At 37.0% G+C, this 24,511-nt stretch overlaps 1 protein-coding gene across 4 annotated transcripts in view; it reads left to right on the top strand.

Moving 5' to 3' along the window:
• LOC111171276 (leucine-rich repeat-containing protein 37A2-like) overlaps window positions 1-24,511 on the top strand; it is a 52,781-nt gene that overhangs the window by 7,769 nt on the left and 20,501 nt on the right. For 2 of the 4 annotated variants that reach the window (XR_016389015.1, XM_089901352.1), the window contains exons 3-8: window positions 3,272-3,343; window positions 6,593-6,664; window positions 7,288-7,368; window positions 13,143-13,214; window positions 13,759-13,833; window positions 22,705-22,823. Coding sequence is in view for 3 of the 4 variants with exons in the window: in XM_089901352.1 (XP_089757478.1) it covers window positions 3,272-3,343; window positions 6,593-6,664; window positions 7,288-7,368; window positions 13,143-13,214; window positions 13,759-13,833; window positions 22,705-22,823 (491 nt within the window). In the remaining variant the exon portion in view is untranslated. The remainder of the gene's footprint in view (window positions 1-3,271; window positions 3,344-6,592; window positions 6,665-7,287; window positions 7,369-13,142; window positions 13,215-13,758; window positions 13,834-22,704; window positions 22,824-24,511) is intronic. The other 2 variants (XM_089901353.1, XM_089901354.1) reach the window with 2 other exon arrangements.

Genomic DNA, 24,511 nt, shown 5'->3' with positions numbered 1-24,511 from the left:
TTGTTATGCGATATGGGGAGGTAGAGTTTTTTCCTACCTTTGATGGCATGAAAAGGGTTACCATACACGTCGTTGGACATGTTGATTTGGTTTTTTTCTTTTTGAATCATTTCCATGGAAATATGAAACCACGACTTAGAGGTGAGAAAACAATCAATCTTAGCACCATCTGTTGACCATTCCCCCTAACATGTATTCTGACAATCACTGCGATTCCTCCTAAAATGGTGAATTTCAAATTGAGGTCAGGGTCTTTGAATCATGCTCAGGGCTCCAAGAGTTCTTTGTGGGAATTGAAGTCTTTTGTGTTTTTGTTTTAGTGATCTTTTAAAAATGTGTGTGACTATATTCTGTATAATATGAACCACCTTAATAACTGAGTTGCAGAGTTTCCAGGTAGTAATATTTTAATTCACATAAGCTATGAGTAAAGAATTAATTTATGAGCTGGAATTAAGCTATGAGATGGAATTAATATAAATATGTGACCAAGAGACACTGTGAGTGAAAAGCAGAACGTTTTAAATGCACAATTCAGTGGAAATAGTTTCACAAGGCAACATAGCCTGTGTTCAGATCCCCAAGGCTCCTGAAGGATGTACCACTGTTAATATCACCTGCAAGGAAGGGAATTCTTCGAGGCCAGAGAAACCTACCTTTGACATCTTATAGAGTTTCTTCCGTACTGGCTTTCTCTCTACCACTCCCTCACTCCACTCTTGGGATACAGGCTATGTGCCTTCCTGCTTACCAGATATAAGAAACTGGTGCAAAACCCCACCCCCTCCTCCCCGCAGCATGTTCCTAGTCTTTAGTGTGAGACCAGCGGAAGCAAAGGGCTTAACATTCCTCGGGCAGACCAAGGGGTCAGGCTTGACTGTGAATCCTTCCTGCTCCCTTCGTTCTGCATTCTTGAGAAGTCATTGGCTGGATCTCTCAGTTTCCTAATTTATTCTTTAACTGTCATTTCTGCTGCTCATATACTGAGTTTTTTTTAATTATTGCTAACACTTTTCATTCGTATATTCCTGAATTGATTAATGGATGCATTATCTGCTTACATCTGTCTGAGGGTAGTAATTGTGCTGTTCTATGGTTCTCTTGCGCTTCGTTAACTCTGATTCACTGGCTATAAGCTCTTTTGTTTGTTTTTGTTTTCTGTCCTTAATGGAGCTGGCTTTGTCACATTGTTTGGTCATTCCTGAGTGTAATTCATCTTTGTAGTTGAGATTCTACTGGTTTGTTTCCCAGCTTTAGGGGAGAAGTGAAAGGAGCTGTTGGGGGTTATTACTCCCAATGGGTTCCCCTGAGAATAAGGCAGAGGTGGAAGGTGCCTTCTGGTGGCTAGTCAGGGAGTGCATACCTTTCTTCCAGGGTTCTGGGACCTTGCCCCCCTGCTAACACCAATTGCTCCTGCCTAGAGGAAGACACCTTTTGCTTCCTGGATCAAGGAGGGAAGATGTGGGGTTGATGTGTGCTGTAGGCTGCTCCTACCACACTATTCCAACTGATCACCCTGTAGGTAGCTCCGGTCCGTTTCTGGTAGGGGAGGATTTGTGGAGCTGCTCCCACACATTGAGCTAAGGTTGTGAATTTTATGTTATATCTTTTGTATCATTCTTAGCGATTTTGGTGGAAGTTGAAGGGGTGGAGACCTGACATGTTTCAACCTGCCAGCTTGAAATAGCAAAACTTCTTAGGAAACAATTTTGTATCCCTAATACATGCAAGACAAACTCAGACAAATATGTATCAGGATACAAATACAAGAATGTTCAAAGCAGTACTGTTTTTAATAAATAAAAACTAGAAAAATCTCAGTCTACACCAACAGTTGAATGAATAAAGTGTGGTATAATCATACTTAGAAGTCATACACTTCATCAGAAACATAACGCAAGAAGCCACATAAGTAATCTTAAGTTTTCTGATAGCCACTTAAAAATAAAGGTAAAATGAAACAGATGAAATAAATGTTAATATCTTTTACTTAACCCTTATATCCAAAATATTATCATTTTAACATGTACTCATTTTATACATTATTAATAATATATTCTATGTTGTTTTCATACTAAGTACTTAAAAATATCCAAAGTAATATCATATCTACATGTCTCGATATAAAAATTAATGAGAGAATCTACATTTCTTTCCCATACTAACTCTTTGAAATCAAAATTTGGTTTCTAAATTTTATTACAAATACTTGATTGGTATTTATATTTCATAAAATTTACAGTCGAAAAAGTAATATCACATATGCAAATTGTTGCTAACATAAACATTTTCCAATAATTACATTGAGTATCAGTTTTTTAAATTTTAGAATAATTAAAGTTAATTAAATTAAAAATTGAACTCCTTAGTCACATTAGCCACTTTCAAATACTCAGAAGCCTCATGTAGTTGGACATGCAACACTACATACTACAGGCAAAAATGAACTAATTTTACAAAATAATGTTGAATGAAAGAAGCAATGTGGCAAATAATACATGTAATATGATTCCACTTATATAAAGTTCAAGAACAAGCAAGACTTAACTGTGTTGTTTATGGCTGATAGAGAAAAGGCAAAACTACATTTAAAAAGCAAGGAAATTATTCTTAAAGTCAGGATAGTGGTTACCTCTAGGAAGTCAGAGAGAGGGTTGTGACTGGAAAAGGGCACACTGGGGGCTTCTGGGATGCTGGCAGGATTCTTTCTTGACATGAATGGTGTTACGTGGGGATCTGTTTTGTAATTATTAAACAGTTGAACAGTTGTTCAATTGAATTATTGAACAGTTATGTATATTTTATGCACATATTAGTTTTCAAAAAATTTTAATGGGGGAAAAATTCAGATGGCTTCATTTGCCCTGATACAGTTCTGTGTGGGACTTCCCATTAAGGTTTGGGGAAAGAGAGGAGGGAAGGGCAGCTCTGCAACGTTGGTGTCACCCAGAGCTGGGTTCTAACAGAGACTTTGTGATCTAGACAGTAGGCATTAACTATATGATTTGGTGGGAAGAGTGGGTGGTGTGTGTGCGTGTGTGCGCGCGCAGGCACACATGCGTGACGGAGAGAGATGGACACAAAGGAGGATGTGAAAAGAAGGTATAAATGAAAACAGAGCAGAAATCACCATCCCTAAATTAAATAAGAATTAGGTTGTTCAGGTGGCACCATTACCCAGCTTTCCTTCCCATATAGGAGTTAGTCCTATGTAATATATAGTTGTAGTTATTTTGCATTTTGATCCAGAAATAACCTTTTCATTTTTCAGAAATCTCAGTGAAAATTATTTGACTGAATTACATAAAGACTCATTTGAAGGCTTGCTATCCCTCCGATATTTGTAAGTTAATCATATTTATTTATGAGTTCTTATCTATAAAGTAGATTATCTATAAAGTAATTAAGGGGTTCAAGTTAGATAATCTCTTCAATTTCTTCTAGCAATAAACTTCTACAGCTCTGTAAGTCTGTGTAGGGCCCCAGCCCATCACTAGCCCTAAATATCTCCGATTCATTTTTAATTTTTTAATTATATAGGCAAGGTATAGATAGAAAAATACCCTTTAGTTGTAGAGGAAAAGTGGTAATGAGGTCTGAGCAATTATAGACTCCCATATGAACATTGTTATATAAGTGTTCATATACTCTCCATCTGTATTTATATTTTGTTTATGACCTATGGATCAAATATGGCCCACAGTCCGTTTTTATACAGCCCATAAGTTAAAAGTGATTTTGAAAGGGCTGTAAATGAGAAAAAAAAGAAACGAAGAAAAATAAGTGACAGAGACTGTATGTGGCCTGCAAAGCCTAAAATATTTACTTATCTGGCCTTTACAGCAAAGGTTTGAAAAAGTTGGATAGTGACATGAGAGGAATTAAAATTAACCTCAAATTGTCACCTACAGGACAAGAAAATATAGACCCCTTACATTCGTATGAATGCCATTAACTCATAACTTTGATAATTTAATCTAAATTGAATTAACATTTAAATATTTATGCAGATGAATTATATAAACAGTACTGTCAAGGGACTTCCCTGGTGGTCCAGTGGTTAAGACTTTGCCTTCCAATGCAGGGGGTGCAGGTTCTATCCCTGATCAGGGAGCTAAGATCCCACATGCCTCATGGCCACAAAACCAAAACATAAAAAAAAAGAAGCAATATTGTAACAAATTCAATAAAGACTTTTAAAATGGTCCACATCAAAAAAAAAATCTTAAAAAAAGAATGTGTATTGTTAAGAACATATTAAGTTACCAAAAGAACAAGCTGTTGTTGAGGATTTCAATGCAGGAATTGTGATGCCAATATTAAGAATGTTTAAGATGATGGTTAAGTGGTATATTTAGAAATGCTTACAGTAAATCAGCATATCAATAATGCCCCTAACAAAAATCTCTCCAGCCTTTTGTTTTCTTGTTTTTTGTTTGTTTGTTTTGGTTTTTGGGCCACACCACAGGACTTGTGAGATCTTAGTTCCTGGACTAGGGATTGAGCCCAGGTCCCCAGGAGTGGAAGCGCCGAGTCCTAACCCCTGGACAGCCAGGGAATTCCCTCTCCAGCTTCTTTATCAAAGAGGAAATGCTTGCCTAGTGTTTCTTTTTATTTAGGGATAAGGAGATAACAGTGTTTTTTGCTATAAAAGCTCAGTTTTTGTCCTTTGTCCATGGCATCCAAAGCTGTGTATGTCATTAATCCTTATTAAGCCAATTAATGATCCTCTTTAGCAAATAGATTCTTCTTGCAAATATAAAAGGCTTAAGGGAAGTGGGTATAAAGAGCCTCACATGACCCTAAAAATAGTTCTTTTAATTATCAAAGCTTCCAAGCCTCAAGGGACAATCACCTTTATATTAATCTCTTCTCTGCCATCTGGGTTCCAAACCTTACAAACACAGTTTGAAGAAAAACAAATAAGATAAATGCTCAGTGGACTAGGCCCTTCATTACTTCTACTATGAAATACTTTATAATCTGATTATTTCACGTTAGCATAAGAATTCTCATTCTTAAAAAACAATGCCAATCAATAAAAAAGCGAAAAAAGAATATGCTAATAAGCCCTATGCCTAGTGTTGTAAACACGACAACGGGTAAGACAGGTTTCCTTTTAGCAACTCATGATCTCACAGGGAAAATAAACATATAACTCAAACCATAATGACAAAGTGCTGTGGAGGCACCATGAAGTAATAAAACTACATTGCTTTTAAAACAGTCATTTCCTCCTTCTATCCACTCTCCAGCTATATTTTGATTTTATAAATATTTGAGTTTGCTTTATGTCCACACGTTGGCTTTAAACATGATAGACGATGCACATAAGCAGTATCTAGTCCATACTTTGAAGGAGTTTATACTCAGAGGAAATGGGTTGCAAAAATAGCTATATTTAAAGAAAGAAATGAATATGGGCAATGAGAGCTATAAGTTGGTATTGGAGCACAAAAGAGGGAAAGAAGTCTTCAAATTGGATCAGGGAAGATGTTACTAGAGCAATGCTGTTTAAATGGGACCTCGAAGGGCCATTGGGTATCAATGACAGACATCTTGGGAAGAGTAATCTTGCAGAAGGAGAGTGGGAGAAAGGCAAAGCACAGGGAAAATACTCTGAGTACCTGTAGAGTACAAGTGGGAAGAGTAGGAGAGTAGAGCCAGATCATCTAGGGCTTTGGAGGCCAAGCCAAGGATAATATGCCAAGCTACCATGGTACCACAGCAGGGCTTTAGGACAAGCTTTAGCCTGCAACAGAACCAACCACTGGGAGGGCTTGTGAAAACACAAGCTCCACCTCCATAGTTACTGATTCAAGAGGTCCCCAGTAGGGCTGAGTATTTGTATCTTCAATAAGTTCACAAGTGATGCTGGTATTTGAGAACAACTTCCGGAGAGTTAATCTGGGGATCGCGTGGAGGATGGCTTAGAAACAGAGAGCGAAGAGATGGAAACACCAGTCAGAAGACAGTTACACCCATCCAGGTGAAATGAGAGACTAAGCTGGAATCAATGGAAATAACATAGTCAGCTATAGTCAAGAGTAGGTATTTTCAAATAAAAGTCAATATGATAGAAAGTGTAATACTGAATTAAAGTTACATATTAATGAGAGGAGTAACTTCCTTTCAAGTTGTGTGAAAGGGTATCTTTTATTTCTTCTGGTAATGAATTGGCCTAGAAAAACAGAACTATACTGGGAAGTGTGTAAATATAAGAATATTCCTTTGAATATTAGAAATTATAATGATATATAGAGATAAAAACTTTGAGCTCATAATCTAGAATTTGATGTGACCACAAAAGGTGGAATCTAATCAATGCTTCTGCTCTCAGGAAAGATTACCTCCAAAATCTATCAAGATCTGTAGTTGTATATTTAATTTATGAAGATCCTGAAGGTGAGACTCTTAAGAGAGGTGAAGGCAGGGTTAGGGTCTCTGGAAGGTTCAAATAATAATTCCTAAGGTTTGGAGTTTAGACCAAAGCTTCTTATTTATTATTATCATGCTAAACTCTACTAATGATTCCTACTAATTAGATATCTGATAGCTAATTGAGTCAATATTTTCCTTTTCCTTTTCCTAGAGATTTATCCTGCAATAAAATACAGTCTATCGAAAGACGTACATTTGAACCACTACCTTTTTTGCAGTTTATGTAAGTTACAACTATAACTTCATTATATTTGGAATTTTTATAAAGCTTAATTTTTATAAAATTAGTTACTCATTTTGAAATGTGATTAAAATTCCTACTAACATTTTGTAGCAAATCCTTTTTGTCTCCAGCAAAGCTTAGTGTGAGAGTTATTACACGGATCAGAGTGAATCATTGTAGAGCAGTGGTTCTCAACCAGGGTGATTTTGCACGCAGGTGACATTTGGTAGTGTCTGGAGACATTTTTCCTTGTCAGAACTGTATGTGCTCCTGGCATCTAGTGGACAGAGGCCACAGATGCTACTAAACATCCAACAGTACAGGAGAGCCTCCCACAGCAAAGAATCATCCAGCCCAAAATGTCAATAGTGCTGCCTTTCTAGAGAAATAAAGATCACTTAACACAAGCATTTAATGAGCATTTACTATTTCATTTCTAATGCACCACATATAAAATCGTGAAAGTATAAATCATAATATCTTCCACAGTGAGATTTCATTAGTGTGTGGGGGAATAGTGATGTTATGTTTCATCATATGTAAATTAGATTTATTGCCAAACGATAACTGTTCTGAAAGAATATATATTTTTCTTCTTCTTTGGCTTGTGTCTTTTCTTGTAGAAATCTTGGTTGCAATTCACTCACAGAACTGAGCTTTGGAACGTTTCAGGCCTGGCATGGAATGCACTTTCTACACACGTTGTAAGTGAAATAGAAGATGAATACATGTAAAAAACTGTGTGTAAAAACATCATGCAGTTATTGGTTAGCTGAGTGTAAGCCCAGTTTGAATTCTGGAAAGTATGTCTTGAGAGCCATTTTTTTTTTCAAATGAGGAAACTAAGGTACAAAGAGGCCAGGAGACTTGTTTAACTCATATATATGAAACGCTCTGCTTTCCATAGTACTGATCTTTGGCACGGGCAATAAAAGGCACCAAGCAGAAACGCTCAAATTAACACTGTCATGGAATCCCACTGATGCCTCTCCACTATGCAAATGGTCCATGAAGTTCCGCTTTTGAATTTAACTTTGATTCCTGCTCATGTGCAAAGTTCCTAACTGCTTAAAATGTATGCAACACAGAGCTGCAAAGAACTAAGTTTAGCACCCAATTCTTCAGGGAGCAACAGGTGTGGGTGCTTCCCCAACCATTATTAGCTCTTTTTAATGGTAAAGCAGAAAGAATTCCTGAACACCCACCACAGGGCTCTCCCCAGCCACCCAGAACATTATTTTTCAAAAAGCATATATCTCTGAAGTGAATTATCTGTTGTCAATAGGAACCTTTTCGGTATGGAAAAAGACGTTGTTTGTGTTCAGCTGTAGTGTGAAAAATATAAGGAAAATACATTGTTGTAGCCTAATTCAATATACTTTCTTTGCTGACTACTCTTCAATAAGAAGTGTGGGTTTTACACCCCTTCAGCTCAAACATTTTGGTTAATTGAAGGTGTTGTGGCTGTGTCTGGAGCTGGATTAGCAATTCCTGCAGATGCCTATCTTTAGTGGCCTCCTTCCTTTCCCTTGTTAGTTTGCTGATGCCTACCTTGGGGAGAGAGCACTAGGGTCAGTTTTTCTTTTGCCAGCACAAGGGAGAGCAGGCTCATGACATCCCTTCACCAGGAGGTTTTAGGAGCGTCAACACAACCTCTTAAACTCACCACCTTTCCTAAACATCCTATAACACCAAGAGTTCCTTATAAGCATCTGAGTTTCACTATAGTTATGTAGACAACCCAGGAAAATACATTGTGGAAATAAATAAATTAAATAAATAAATAAATAAATCACAGTTGAAAAATTAATGAATTCATTCAAAAACATTCCCTGAGTGCCATGCCCACCGTGTGTCAGCACTGTACTAGCTGCTGGGGATACAAACACGCGTCGGGCAGGGACTTTGTCCCCAAGAAGCTTTCATCCTGGAAGGAGAAAGATGGATGTTGATGGGAAAACATATATGAGAGCCATTCTAGCATCTATGCAGCAGGGTAACAAGGTGAGGGAGGGGGGTGATGAAGTAGAAAATGGGTGGTAGGTTAGAAAAGATTTGTGATGGAAGAGGCACCAACTTGTTCCTTTGGAATTTGTGTGCTTCTTAAATGACAGAAAAAGGTAGTGAAAGAATCAGAACTATCTGGTGTTGGAAAGAAATCATTACTGTACTCCTGAAACTCGTTCACAGTTACTCTCAACAGACTGTCCCAGTATAGTCAGTCTTTGTTTGGGGCTAAGTCTTTCTAATAGAAAAAGCTAATTTGCTTCAGGAAACATTTGCCATGGTGAGCTATAAACGTTATTGCATCTCTTTCCAAAGGGAAGCCACCAAGGGAAGATGCCACCCTCGAGTTAGGTCATTTTACTACCCTATAATGACATATTACTGGGGTGTTTATAAGTTGCCTGCATTAAATAAGTTTGGAAAAGGGCCCCAGCTGAGGTGGATTTATCATGAATTCAATGAAGCTTAGGCTTCAGGGCTCCTCACTTGCATAGCTCCCTTGCAAGGTCTTGAGAGGGGTCCTGGCGATTTTTGTATTCATAACTTTGCATGTTTTTATTAGATATGATTTCCCAAAGTAGATGAGGTTCAGGCCCCACAAAACCTTGATTCATCACTGGGTTTCAGGTAATTATAAGCCAGTAGGTTTCTTGAATGAAGCCTCGATGTTATTGACAAGCATAAGGTGAAGTAGTTAGCAGTGTGGTAGTCTATTTTAAATCCGAAATCTACCTCAAAGATGAGCCAAGAGCTTATTAATTAATGAAGTACCACTCTTTGAATGGTGGTAGTAATCATATCTCTTTCAGATAAAATCAGGAATGAAATATATTATGGAAAACCAGCAGTGGTTGATGATCCTAAATGTTAAGTATACTTTTTTTTCTGACTTTAAAGTATTTCTCCTTCATTCACCTATGCAGGTGCAGACTGATGGCTTATTTTTAAAAATTCTTTTAGTCACTTCATTGGTTCTAACAATACAAGCTCCATGATTTTAGGAGCTGGCTTGTCTGTGGTACATCAATATTGTACCAAGAACATAAGCACTAAGAGAGAATAAGAGGAAAATCAAAGCCTTATCCCTATTGAATTATTTACCCCATTGTTGAGAATATCAATGAGGGAGGTGAGGCCACACTATGAAGGCAAATTGAGCTGCGGTCACAGAGCCGCCCTAATGCTTCCCCATTCAGCTAGCACTGTTTCCTCTAGATAGCTATATACACACAAAAGCTTACACACTTCAGTGTGCTGTCATCACTTTTTGCTATGTACTAGAATCCTGGCTGCTTCTCAGATTTACAAAGGCATAAACGCTAAAAACAAAAATAACTTGGGTCTGCCCTTTGGGGTGATTCAGGGTGGCTGTTTTATTTGTAATACTTCAAAATTTTGAGATTGTCACACCTAGCAACTAGTATACTTTTCTTCTCCCAACTGCATCTTATTCTTCCCACCTGTAGTATTTTCTCCCATGCTATATGTTTTCTCACTTTCTTGATAGTGTCCTTGGAAGCACAAACTTTTCAATTTTTATAAAATCCAACTCATCTATTTTTCCTTTGTTTGTTTGTGCTTCTGGTGTCATATCTAAGAAACTGTTGTCTAATGCAAGGTCATAAAGATTTACTCCTGTGTTTTCTTCTAGTTTTATAGCCTTAGCTCTTACATTTGGATATTTGATCCATTTGGAGTTAATTTTCATATACGGTGTGAAGTGTAGGAGTCCAGCTTCATTATTTTGTGTGTGGATGTACAGTTGTCCCAGCATCATTTGAAAAGACTGTTCTTTCCACATTGAATTGTTTTGGCACCCTTGTTGAAAATCAATAGACCATAAATAGGAGGGTTTATTTCTATACTGTCAGTTCTGTTCCATTGATTTACATGTCTGTTCTTATTCCAGTACCACACTGTGATTGCAGTAGCTTTAAACTGAGTTTTGAAACCAGGATGTGTGAGTCCTCCCACTTTGTACTTTACCAACACTGTTTTGGTTTATTCTGTTTCCTTAAATTGCTATATGAATTTTAGAATTAGCTTGGCAATTTCTGGAAAGAAGTCAGCTGGGATTTTGATAGGAATTGCAATGGAACCATAGGTCGATTTGGGAAGTACTGAAATTTTAATAAGATTATCTTCCAGTCCATGAATCCAGCCTGTCTTTATATTTAGATCTTCTTCAATTTCTTTCAACAGTTTTGTAGTTTTCACTGTGAATCTTGCACTTACTTCGTTAAACTTTTCCATAAGTATTTTATTTGTTTTGATGCTGTTACAGGTGGAATTGTTTTCTTAATTTCATTTTTGGAAATGAAAATGAAATTGCTGGTGTGTAGAAATAATATTGATGTTATATCCTACAACCTTGCTGAACTCATTTATTAATGCTAACGGTTATTTTCCTAGATTCCCAGGAATATGTCTTGTGGTCTTCCAGTTTCCCAGGAATACATTGGAACATTTCAAAGTCTCTGTGGACATCTCATTCCTCAGCTTTTCTTTTTAAGCTTTTCGGTTGGGCTGTTTTTTGCCCCCAGCTCTTATCCATTGCCTCATGCAACCGCCATGTTAAAATATTTGCTTGAGAATGTTTTCCAGAAATGCCACCTGAGGAGAGTCTTTTCTCACTAGACAGCTCTGAGTCAGCTCAATGGCAAGCCTTTCAAGTGAGGTCTCCCAGGGGACCACCAGACATGTAAAACAATGACAGTTCTTTGGGAATGAGGCTTTGAAGGACCTCCCAGTCCATGCTGCTCCTTCTGGTACCAGGGATGTGGGCTGTTTTGCAAGGCTACCGCTGGCATGGAGAGCAAAGTTCAAGGACAAGTTAAAGCAACACAGATCTCATTTTTCTTACAGAAATTAATTTGTTTTCCTTGAATAAATTGCTCCCCAATTTGCTGCCAGTATGTTGGTTAAACTTCCAGAGTTCAGAAGTTGATTCTGACCATTTTTGCCAGTTTTGTTGTTTTTGTTATTGTTATTTTTGCTTCTATGGAGGGATGAATTTTCAGATGTCCTTCCTCCATCATTTTTACTGATTTTCCTGCAATTTTTAAAAAAATCTATAAAGTCTCAATGTCCATATGCTAATTAAATATTTATCGTGAGAGATGATTAAGGAAAAAATAAATAAAAAGAGAAATAAATAAATAAATAAAAAGAGAAAATATAATTCTCATAGAGGCTTTCCCAGATGGGTAAATGAAGTTTGAAAAGGTATTTCTATATTTAGTGCTCTGCAAATTAAGGTTAAAGTAACAGATGTTTTAAACACCCCCCCCCTTTTCTTTTCATTCAGGTTAAACACAGGCTTTAGAGTCAGAACTAAGTTCAAATTCTAGCTCGGCTTCTTACTAGCTTGATGACTTATGACAAGTTATGTAACTTCTCTGTGCCTCAGTTTCCTCATTTGTACAATGGTGTAATATATATATCACATAAGGTTACTGTGAGGATTAAATGTTACATGCTGATCACAGATGCCTGGCAACCTAAAAGATATTAGTTTTGATAATTATCTTTATAATATTCTGCAAAAATATGCTAATAATTCTTGAGTAGAGTTAACCTAAAGTCAGATATTCTTTTCTTTCTTCCTGTTTCTTTTGTTTTTTTTTCCCCCTTATTTGTTTTAAAGAACTAAGAAAAAAAAAAAAGAAAGAAAGAAAGAAAGAAAGAAAAAACTAAGAAGAAAATCTATTCCAGGATTTTGGAATAAAATTTTGTTCCCCAAAATTAATTTGTTTATTTTATTGATATATAAACAAAATGTTATTTATTCAGCAAACGTTTATTAAATACCTAGTAAATATTAGGCACTCTGTCAGTCACAGGAATAATAATGACAATAAAGTGTGGCCTCTGCTCTCAAGTTGCTGACAATCTACGAGAGTGACAAGTAAACAGTTGATTACATACACAGTAACAAAGGCTATAATACAAGAATACGCATGGGACTATGTGATGGGAGTATGGCTTTCACCAGTTCCTCTTGGATTTATCTCTTCTTTGGCTCCAGGATCAAGGAATTAGCCCTATTTTTGTCTTTAGCTGGGTAGTTTAAATCAAGAAATTTTAAAAAATTTGTAGAGATGAAAGAAAAACACCTTGAATTATGGAGGACACTAGAAATAGTACTTTTTTACAGAGCAAGGGCTTTCTACCAGCATAGTCACTTCGAGGGTTTTTAACCTAAAAAGTTCTTTGCCATATTTTTTCTTTGCTACCCACTTTTTTTCTATTTTATTGTTTGTTTCTTTCTTTCACTTCTCCACTTTATCATCTAGAGACCTGGGCAGTTCCCAGTGAAAGAGTGTTTTACAGATTCTGAGGGTGATTTATAGGTAAAGACAGAAAATGATTTTTTTTTAACCTTCCAGTTCCATACCAAAAAAAAATGAATATAAGTTTTCATGGAAGTAATTGAAAATGCAGATAATTTTAATTCCATTCCATTTTTCAGAATTCTCAATCGTAATCCTTTGACAACAGTTGAAGATTCTCATCTTTTTAAATTGCCAGCATTAAAATATTTGTAAGTATTGCAACAGTTTCATGGCTCATGAGATAATTTCTGCTCCTTTTTACTTTCGTCAAAGATTGAGTACTTTGGCTAAAAAGTCATAATTTAGACTTTAACTGGGTTATTGAAAATAAGAGTTATTGGCAAAGAAAAGGATTAAGAAAAGATATATACGGATAAGACAGCCAGCAGAGCATGGAAACAGTGTTGAAGAACACAGATAGATATGGAACATGTAGATGCATGTAGGAATATTATTGATCCCAGAAAGAAAAAAGGAATAAGGGGTACATTATTTTTTTTTAAAGAGTGATCAAAACAGGTAGATGCAATTGAAAATGAGAAGTTAGGATAATAGAAAATGTTTGTGCTGTTCAGCACCAAGGTCATTCATTTGATGATGCAAATTTAAATTTCTTCAATAAGAGCTGTTTTGGATTATCATCTATGGCAAGTAAGAAGGCAGCATTGAAGTAATCACATATTAAGTATCTTTTTAAGTTTAGAACTTTTGTCTTTGGGTTTTCTATCACGCATGTTTGGGCTTCTCCTTCAGAGATATGGGAACAACACAAGTGTCACTTACAACAATTGAAAGCATCTTCATGATGACCCTTGAATTGGAAAAACTGTAAGTTGTTTTTTCATATATTTATTTTCACGCAATTGTTTTTTTAGGTTTGTTTTATTATTTTCTTAAGTCAGGTTTATTTATGTATAATTTTCATTTAACAAAATTCACTATTTTGAAATATACAGTGTGATGTGTTTTGACAAACGTATAGTTCTGTAGCCACCACCACATTTGAGGTAAAGAAAACTTCTGCACTCCCAAAAGACCGCTCATGTCCCTCTGTAGTCAATCCATCCTCCTCTCTCTATCAGTCCCTGGCAACCACCAATCTGATTTTTGTCGTATAATGTTGCCTTTTCCAGAATATTTTATAAATGAAATCATGTGGTATGTAGCTTTCTATTTTTGGCTTCTTTCACTTAGCCAGTCTCTTTGGAGATTCATCTGTTTTGTTGCCCCTGTCAGTAGTTCATTCCTTTTTATTGCTGAGCAGTATTCTAGTTGACTGGATACACAGTTTGTTTACGCATTCATCGTTTGATGAACGTTGAGTTTTTTCTCGTTGTTTGGCTATTATGAACAAAGCCTCTGAAAACAGTCACATGTGTGTCTGAACATATGTTTTGTGCGAGCATATGTTTTCATTTCTTTGGGGTAGCTTCATCATATGCTAAGTGCATATTTAACTTTTTAAGAAACTGCTCAACTGTTTTCTAAAGTGCCTGTGCCAGTTTGCTTCCCCACGGGCAGTCTATGAGAGTTGCGGTTGCTCCACATCTTCACCTGATTCTTATATTTAAAAAAAAAAAAAAAGTTTAGCCTTTCTAGTAGGTGTGTAGTTGCATCTCGTGGTTTTTGCCACATTTTGCGTTTCTGTAATAGCTGATGATGTTGAGTGTCTATTCGTGTGCAAATATATTTTTAAATGAAGTGTCTGTTCAAATCCATTTTTAATTGGATATTGTTATTGAGATTTAGGAGTGCTTTATATAAAAAGCAATGGAAAAAGTCCTTTCTCTCAAATATGTGTTTAGTAAATATCTTCTCCCAGATTGTGACTTATCTTCATAATATTAAAGTGTCTCTGAAGACTAGAAGTGTTAAATTTTTGATGAACTCTTAATTTAGCAATTTTTATTTTTTTTCATATTTATTTAATTTATTTGGTTGTGCTGGGTCTTAGTTGCGGCAGATGGGCTCATTAGTTGTGGCTCATGGTCTTCTTAGTCGTGGCATACAAACTCTTAGTTGCGGCATGCATGTGGGATCTAGTTCCCTGGCCAGGGATCGAACCCGGGCCCCCTGCATTGAGAACTCGGAGTCTTAACCACCAGGGAAGTCCCTTAGCAATTTTTCTTCGATGGTTTGTGCTTTTTTGTGTCTTATCTAAGAAATCTTTCTCTGAGACCCTATTGTCTAACCCATAATGACAAAGATTTTCTCCTGTGTTTTCTTCCAGAAGTTGTATAGTTACATTTAGGTCTATGATTCATTTTGTGTTAATTTTCACATATGTTGTGAGGCAAGGGTCAAGTTTCATTTTTTTTTGCAGTTTAAAAAACTATTTCTGTAGGACCCTCTTGTGACAGTTTATTACACAACTTACTGCACCTTAAATTGTGCCATCCCCCTTACAATATGGGAAGCTAATAGAAACTTTCTGCTATGCCAAGGCTAGTTGAGGGGATTGCATGAGATTAGTATGCGGAAAGGGCCCTGCATTTAGCAGTCTGTTCCAACCGTCTTTGTCAGGTCAGCTGACCAATGACTGTCTTCACCATGCCGTCACACATTGGTCACTGCTCTAGCCTCATCTTCCTCAGCCTCCCACGGCATCTGCCACAATTGCGATCCCTGTCTTGTCAGCTAGATGCCCTCCTCTCTGGATATTAAAAATTATTTCCCTATGTAACGGCAATACTGTTCACACAGAGTACTAAATAAATTAAATTCCTACACAATAATATTACTTAATAAAGCTTTGCTATTCAAATTTCCCCAATTGTCTCTCTCATATAATATCATTTCTTTTAACAGCTTTTTGAGGTATAACTGACATACAATAATCTGTGTTCACACACACACATACTTACACACCATGAAGACATCACCAAAATCAAAATGTCCATCACCTCAGAAAGTTTCTTAATGTCTCTTTGTAATTCTTCCTTCCCATCGTTCCTTGCCCTTCCCAGTTGCCATGCAACAATGGATCTGCTTTCTGTCTGCATTTTCTAGAATTTTGTGTAAATGGAATCATACAGGGTATACTTTTTTCTAACTGGCTTCTAGCTCAGCATGATTATTTTAATCTTCATCCATATTGTTGCATATATCAGTAATCCATTTCTGTTTATTGCTGAATAGTATTCCATTATATGGATGTACCACCATTTATCTATTCACCATTGATGGACATTTGAGTTGTTTCAGTCTTTGTCTATTACAGATAAAGTTGCTATGAATATTTGTGTACAAGTCTTTGTATGGATGTATACTTCCATTTCTCTTGGGTACATAACTGCAAGTAGAATGGTTGGATCATTGGTAAGTGTATGTTTAAGTTTTTAAAGAATACCTATTTTCCATAGAGGGCTATAGATCATTTTACGTCTCTACCAGCAGTGTATGAGAGCTGCATTTTCTTCACATTGCAGCCAACATTTGGTATGCTCAGTATTTTTAATTTTACATAGTTTAATAGGTGTGTAGTTGTATCTCACTGTAGAATCCCTAATGATTAATCATGTCAAACATCTTTTCATATGCTTATTTTCCATCTGTATATCTTTGAATCTTTTATCTGTATTTTTCTCGAGTTTTGAGAGTTCTTTATATATTCTGGAAATTAGTCCTTTATCCAATATGTAAGTTGCTAAGTATTTTCTCCCATTCTGTGACTCATCTTTTCATTCTCTCAGGAGTGTCTTTTGCAGGGCAGAAATTCTTAATTTTGATGGTGTCTAATTTATCTATTTTATTCTTTTATGGATTATGCTTTTGGTGTTGTATCTAAGAAATCTTGCCTAACTCAGGGTCATAAAATTTTTCACCAGTTTTTTTTTTTTTTTTTTTCCGGTACGCCGGCCTCTCACTGTTGTGGCCTTTCCCGCCGCGGAGCACAGGCTCCGGACACGCAGGCTCAGCGGCCATGGCTCACGGGCCCAGCCGCTCTGCGGCATGTGAGATCTTCCCGGACCGGGGCACGAACCCGTGTCCCCTGCATCGGTAGGCCGACTCTAAACCACTGCGCCACCAGGGAAGCCCTCACCTGTTTTGTTCTAGAAGTTTTATAGTTTTATGTTTTACATTTAGATCTTTGAACCAATTTGAGTTCATTTCTGTATATGGTTTGGATGGAAGTTCATTTTTATTTTCTTTTTCACCTGGATATTCAATTTTTCCAGCATCATTTGTTGAAAAGACTATCGTTTCTCCACTTAAATACTTTTGAACCTGAAAGTCAGTTCTCCACATCTCTCTTCCTCAGAACTTTCTATTCTGTTCCTTTGATCTTTTTCTCTATGTTTACACTACTATCACAGTGTCTTGAAGGTGTAGCTTCATAAGCCTTGAAATCAGTTACTGTTAGTTCTTCAACTTTGTTCTTTTTCAAAGTTGTTTTAGTTATTCTAAATTTTATTTCCATGTGAATTTTAGAATTAGCTTGTCAATTTCTATAGAAAAGCCTACTGGGATTTTGATCTATAAATCGATTTGGGGAGAATTGATGGCTCAACAATATTGAATCTTCTGATCCATGAATACTTTATATCTCTCCATTTATTTAGGTCTTCCTTAATTTCTCCCAGCAATATTTTACAGTTTTCAGTGTGCAAGTCTTTTACACCTTTTGTCAGATTTATTCTAAGTATTTTATCTGCTTGATTCTATTATAAGTAGTATTTTAAAACTTTGATCTCTGATTGTTGATACAAATTAATCTTTTTGTATGTTGATCGTGTACCCTGCAAACTTGATAAACTCATTTATTAGTTCCAGTAGTATTTTTGTGGATTCTATCAGGTTTTCTACATAATCATGTTATCTGCAAATGAAGATAGATTTACTTCTTCGTTTCCATTCTGAATATCTCTTTTCTTTTTGTTGCCCTATTGCACTGGCTAGAACCTTCAGTGCAATGTCAAATAGAAGTAATGAGAGCAGACATCCTTGCCTTTGTCCTGATCCTGGAGAGAAAGTACTTTGTCCTTCGCCATTAAATATGATGTTAGGTATTTTGTAGAAGTCATTTATCAAGTTGAGGAAGTCTCCTTCCATTCCTAGTCTAATGAGGGCTGTTCTTTAATGTGGAATGGATGTTAGGTTCTTTCATTCTTTTCCTGCACCTATTGCAATGACTATGTGATTTTTCCCTTCTTTTCTTTTCTTAATTTGTTTACTTATTTTTGGCTGCATTGGGTCTTCTTTGTGGCACACAGGCTTTCTCTAGTTGTGGCGAGCAGGGACTACTCTTCGTTGCAGTATGCAGGCTTCTCATTGCCGTGGCTTCTCTTGTTGCAGAGCACGGGCTCTAGGTGCACGGGCTTCACTAGTTGTGGCACATGGGCTCAGTAGTTGTGGGTCACGGGCTCTAGAGCGCAGGCTCAGTAGCTGTGGTGCAAAGGCTTAGTTGCTCCATGGCATGTGGGATCTTCCCAGACCAGGGTTCAAACCCGTGTCCCCTGCACCGGCAGGTGGATTCTTAACCACTGCCCCACCAGAGATGTCCTGATTTTTCTTTTTTAGTGTACTAAGTTGGGTAAGTTGATTTTCAGATATTAAAGCAGCCTTTCATTCTTGAGATAAACCCCACTTGGTCATGATGTATCATCTTTTTATATATTATTGGATTTGATATGCTAAAATTTTGTTAAGAATTTTTGCCTCTGAGTTCATGAGAGATATTGGTCTATAGTTTTCTTGTAATGTCATTGTCTAATCTTGGTATAGTGAAAGTTGGCCTTATAAATAAGTTGGGAAGTATTCCCTTGTCTTCAACTTTCTGGTAGAGTTTGTGTAGAATTGGCATTATTTTATTCCTTAAATGTTCAGTAGAATTTATCAGTTAAGCCACCTGGACTTGAAGCTTTCTTTGTTGGAAGGTTTTAAACTGCATATCCAATTTCTTTAATATCTTTATTCTTGAATAAACTTTACTAGTGTATGTCTTTCAAGGAATTTGTCCATTTCATATTGAATTTATTGGTATAAAGTATTCTATAATATTCTCTTATTATCCTTTTAATATCTATAGTACTTTTCTATTTTGCAGTTTATTTATTTCTACTTTGACCTTTATTGTGTTCTTCTCTTACTCTGTGATTAATTTGCTCTTGTTTTTCCAGTTTAAGGTGGAAGTTGAGGAAGCTGAGTACAGCATTAGCATATCCCACATGTTGACATAATATGTTTTCAGTTTCAGTGAGTTCCAAATAGTTTTTGATTTCCCTTTTGATTTCTTCTTTGACCACAAAGTTACTCAGAAGTGTGTTGTTTAGTTTCCAAATATTTGGAGCTTTTTCAGCATTTTTAATTTCTAATTTAATTCCATTCTGGTCAGAGACATATATTGATTGACTAAAATCCTTTAAAAATTTTTTTAAAGTATTTTTTTAAGTTATTTTTTTGCTGCGTTGGGTCTTTTTTGCTTTGCCTGGGCTTTCTGTAGTTGCGGCGAGCAGGGGCTACCCTTCGTTGTGGTGCACCGGCTTCTCATTGGATGGCTTCTCTTGTTGCAGAGCACAGTCTCTAGGTGCGTGGGCTTCAGTAGTTGTGGCACACAGGCTCTAGAGTGCAGGCTCAGTAGTTGTGGCGTACGGGCTTAGTTGTTCTGCGGCATGTGGGATCTTCCCTGACCAGGGATTGAACCCGTGTCCCCTGCACTGGCAGGCAGATTCTTAATCACTGCACCACCAGGGAAGTCCCAATTCCAGTATTCTTAATCTTTTGTGTAGATCCATATTCCAATCTGGTGTCATTTTACTTCTGCTTAAAAATACTTCTTTTAACATTTCTTATAGTGAAAGTCTACTAGTAATGAATTCTTTCGGCTTTTGTATGTCTGAGATAGTCTTTATTTTGCTTTTGTTTTGACAGATGTGGGTATAGAATTCTAGCTTGATACAATTCAATTCACTACTTTAAAGACGTTATTCCACTGAGTTCTCGTTTACATTGTTTCCAACAAGAATTCTGCTGTCATTGTTATCTTTGTTCCTCTGTATGTAGTGTATAGGTTTTTCCTCTGGCTGCTTTTAAATTTTTCTCTTTATTGCTGGTTTTGAGCAATTTGATTATTTTTTGTGCCTTGGTGTCGTTTTGTCCATGTTTCTTATGCTTAAAGTTCATTGATCTTCTTGACTTTGTGTGTTTATAGTGTTTACCAATGTAGAAAAATTTGGGGTATTATTTCTTCAAATTTTTGTATTTCTCCACTGCTTCATGGACTCTGAGTACACATGTATTAGACCACTTGACGTTGTGGCACAATTTGCTGATGCTCTATTCATTTTTGTTGTTGTTTTGTTTTGTTACACGTTTTGTTTCATTTTGGATAGTTTCTATTACTATGCCTTAATGTTCACTGACCCTTTCTTCTGCAGTGTCTAATCTGCCATTAACCTCATTCAATGTCTTTTTCATTTAGACATTGTTTTTAATCTCTAGAAGCTCAATTTGGGTCTGTTTTACATTTTCCATGCCTCTACTTAACATTTTCAGTGTTTAGTCTGGGTTTCTTAACAACTGAAATACAGTTCTAATAACTTTTCTTCATGTATAATAACTTTTTTTGTGTGTGTGTGGTACGCGGGCTGCTCACTGTTGTGGTCTTTCTTGTGGCGGACCACAGACTCCGGATGCGCAGGCTCAGGAGAGCCCCATGTATAACACCTTTTTAAATGTTCTTTTCTACCAATTCTAACATCTGCATAGACTATGGGTTAGTTTTGATTGGTTGCCTTTTCTCCTCAGTATGGGTCATATTTTCCTACTTCTTTGCATGCTTGGCCATTTTTCATATGATAACAGATGTTGTGAGTTTAGTTTATTGTGTGCTATATATATTTATATTCTGTAAAATGCTTGGGCTTTGTTTTGTGTGAAATTAAGTTACTCAAAACAGTTTTATTCTTTTACGTCTAGCTGTTAAGATTCGTTGGGTAGGAGTCCAAGTAGCCTTTACTCTGGAGCTCATTATTTGCAACTACTGAGACAAGTCCTTTCTGAGTATCATGAGGTTTTCCAGTCTGACTTGTAGGAAGAGGTACTATTCCTACAACCCTGTGTGATATCCAGTTATTCTTATTATTAATCCTTTCTTGTGGTTCTTTTCCTGGCATCAAGTAATTCCTCACACAAATGTACTGACCAATACTGTGTTGAATTCTCAAGAGATCCCTCTGCATATCCCCAGAGTTCTTTGTCTGTGCACTTCTTTTCTCTCTGATACTCTGCTTTGTGAACTCTAGTTACCTTGGTTTTCCCAGACTCTCAGCTCCATTTCCTCAGTCAGGGCGTACACCAGGCTCGGCCTGGACTTCTCTTCCCCGTACCATGACCTGGAAACTCTCTCAGAGAAGTAAGTTAGGGCTATCACAGGTATCACTTCATTCATTTTCCATCTCCTGGGGATCACTGAACTGTATTGCCTGAGGTCCAGTTTCTTGAAAACTGTTGTTTCATATGTTCTGCCTGATGCTTTCATTGTTTCACATGGGAGGTTAAATTGGTCCTTGTTACTTCATCTTGGACAGTAGCCAATAACATTCTTTAAGTCTGTTTTATTTTGATACAGGGTCCAATTAAAGATTAGTCATTGCATGTCATATCTTTGTTTCCTTTAATCTAGAATATTTCCCTACTATTTTTTTTTTTGGTCTTTTATGACATTGGCATTTTTGAAGAGTCTAAGCCAGTTGTCTTGTAAATTGTCCCACAATCTGGATTTGCCTGTTTCCTCATTTGATTCAAGGTAAACATTTTGGGGAAGAATACTATATCGGTGATGTATTCTTCATACTTCATCACTTCAGGTGGCCCAGTGCTAAGTCTGATCACTTGATTAAGGTGGTATCTTCCATATCTCTCCATTGTGAAGTTATTTTTCCCCTTGGTAATTGATAAATAATATGAGGTGCCATGCTTTGGGATCAGTGGAGACCCTACTTTCAAACAACTCTTCACCCATCTGTGCATCAATGATAATCCTTGTCTGAATCGATTATTACATTGATAGTTGTAAAATGACACTTTCCTGATCTATCATTCCTTTTGCATTTATTAGCTGACATTATTCTATAAAGAAGAGCTCCCCCACTTTTCATTTTGAGTATCATTATGAGCTCTTGTGCTTTTTCTAAATTAACTATGTTATACCTTATTATAATGATCATGTTATTCTTTGGAATGTTCCATTTGTCTAGATTTGGCCAATGCGATCTCTGTTATTGTTTAACCAAATGATGCTTTTTTATTCCTAAAATAACTTCTAATATCTTACTACTGACATATAGGAACTGAGAAAGGGACTCCAGAAGGTGAGGTCTTATTCAGACTCTTCTTAAAAGTCTGCCTTCTTCCTGTGTACTCTCAACCCAAAGGCTTTTGGGTTGGAAGGAGATGTTTCTGAATCAAATTACAGATCAATATCACCCAATTCTAATCCCTATTCCCTTTTTTCTAGACATACCATACCTACTGCCATCCTAATCCTTCTGTTGGGCACCTCTCTCCTTCTCTCCTTCTGTATATTTATTTACAACAGTCAAGAGCAGCAATTGGCCAACCGGCCCCTATCCTGTTCTCCAGCCCATGAGCCCCAAGAACTCCTTTTTGCACTGGTCTGTGGGGGCCTTGGTCTACCCCTTCTACCTACTCAAGTAACTCTTTTATCACACATTTAATGACCAGTGTTTCCATTTATAGGATCTTACCTAGCCGTATGGGCTGCTGCCTCTGCCAATTTAAAAATACTATTGAGGTTGCCTGTAAGACAGTCAAGCTGCGTTGTGACAGTGAATGCCTGACAGACGTGACACCTTGTGGTGAGTCTCAATTGTGGGGTAATACATTTTTAATTTAATTTTTTAATGTTTATTTTTAATCAATGATGATAAATTTTAAAATTAGTGGTGTAATTGCATTGTTTTAATTCATTCATTCAGAGTTCCAGATCCCTAAGTTTCTAAGAACTACCCCTTTGCTAAAAATCAGATTCTTGGTTACATTATTAAGCTAATAATAGCTCAGGTACATTGTTAGCTTAATAATGTAACTGATCCGCATACATAAAGGAACAAGAGAAAGGGATGGAAGGGGGAAGGGAATTCACATTAATGACCACATATCGTATACTGTGCTCTCTGCAAATGAGAACTTATTCATATAGCGCATCACATTTTGTAAACTGATTTTATATACATTAAGTCTCAGGTACTCTTTGTCTCATAGGAGAGGTGTAAATATATTTTTGTTTATTTTGTGTGTTTCTGCAATTTTATAAAGAGTACAAGTGATGCTGTTTTATGTCCTATTTGGAGCCTGAGATTTTCTGGTTCCATAACCAGAAGCTGCTACCTAGCCCTTCTAATGGATGGGAGAGCTAGTTTATTCTTAGACTGTCTAGCTCTGAGCTTGCTCTGAATCTCAAGCTTTTCTATCCACAAAACACTCAGGGGGTTTCAACTATTTTTCTATATATTAGATTTATTGGCACTAACTTGATGGCTTCCAAAATGTATTTTCATGCCCAGGTAGCTTGAATGCGAGTCTCTTTCAGTGATCTAGAGCACATCATACAAATAACACTTTGCACCTTATATAAAGACAATATTGCTGATTTTTCAACATGGTTTTTTTTTTTCCTGGCCGTGCCACACAGCTTGTGTGATCTTAGTTCCCAAACCAGGGATTGAACCTGGGCCACAGCAGGGAAAGTGCCGGGTCCTAACCACCAGACCACCAGGGAACTCCCCTAGACAACTGTTTTACTAATTATATTACTCCCTTCTCCCCCAGATGTGGGCAGAAAAGGCATTTTTAATCTCCTTTTACAGGTGAGAAAAAACAAGATCAGAGGTGTTAAGTGCTATGACCCTAGTGCCCCGATCTCCTGTCCCCAGTTTGGGGCTCTCTGCAAGCCCATGCTCCTCCTTTCTCATGACCCTCCCCTCCTCCTTTGACCCTCACCAAAACTACTTTTAATCCTTTTGAAAGAGAAGCCCAGCTACACAATGGTACACATTACCTTCACACAGTCAGAAGCTTTGGATGGTTCCCCAAGTAAAGCTGGAAATATTAGAAGTAAAATGAAATGAAAGCAAAGGAGCCACCTGACAGAAGTTGCTTGTTCCCTTCTGCAGTTGAAGACCTCAAGTATTATTCCATTGATTTGTTGAACATTCCACATTGGCATATAATCTGGCAAATCTCTTAATTTATACCCCAGATCCCTGCCCAAATTTTAGCAAAGAGCCAGGGTGGGCATAGTGTTTTTTCTGTATAGATCCTTGTGTTATGGGCGCTGGGATATATGGAAGCAGGGACTGAGCAAAGGACTCGGTGGGTGGGTGGAGAAGGACATGTACAGATGACGACCTGTTAGCGGCGGTTGTTGTCGTGGACATCTGTGATAGCAGCAAGAACACAAGCACACTGAGGGGGTGGAGAGAGGAAGCCTCACCCTCCTCTGCCCCTGAGGCAGGACAGGATGGGGTATATGAATGTGAGGAGT

Source organism: Delphinapterus leucas, chromosome 19 (assembly GCF_059928025.1).
Source record: "Delphinapterus leucas isolate spDelLeu-1000000601 "Yukka" chromosome 19, BTC_Dleu_Yukka2, whole genome shotgun sequence".
Lineage (NCBI taxonomy): Eukaryota > Metazoa > Chordata > Mammalia > Artiodactyla > Monodontidae > Delphinapterus > Delphinapterus leucas.
This window is presented reverse-complemented; position numbering and strand designations above follow the sequence as displayed.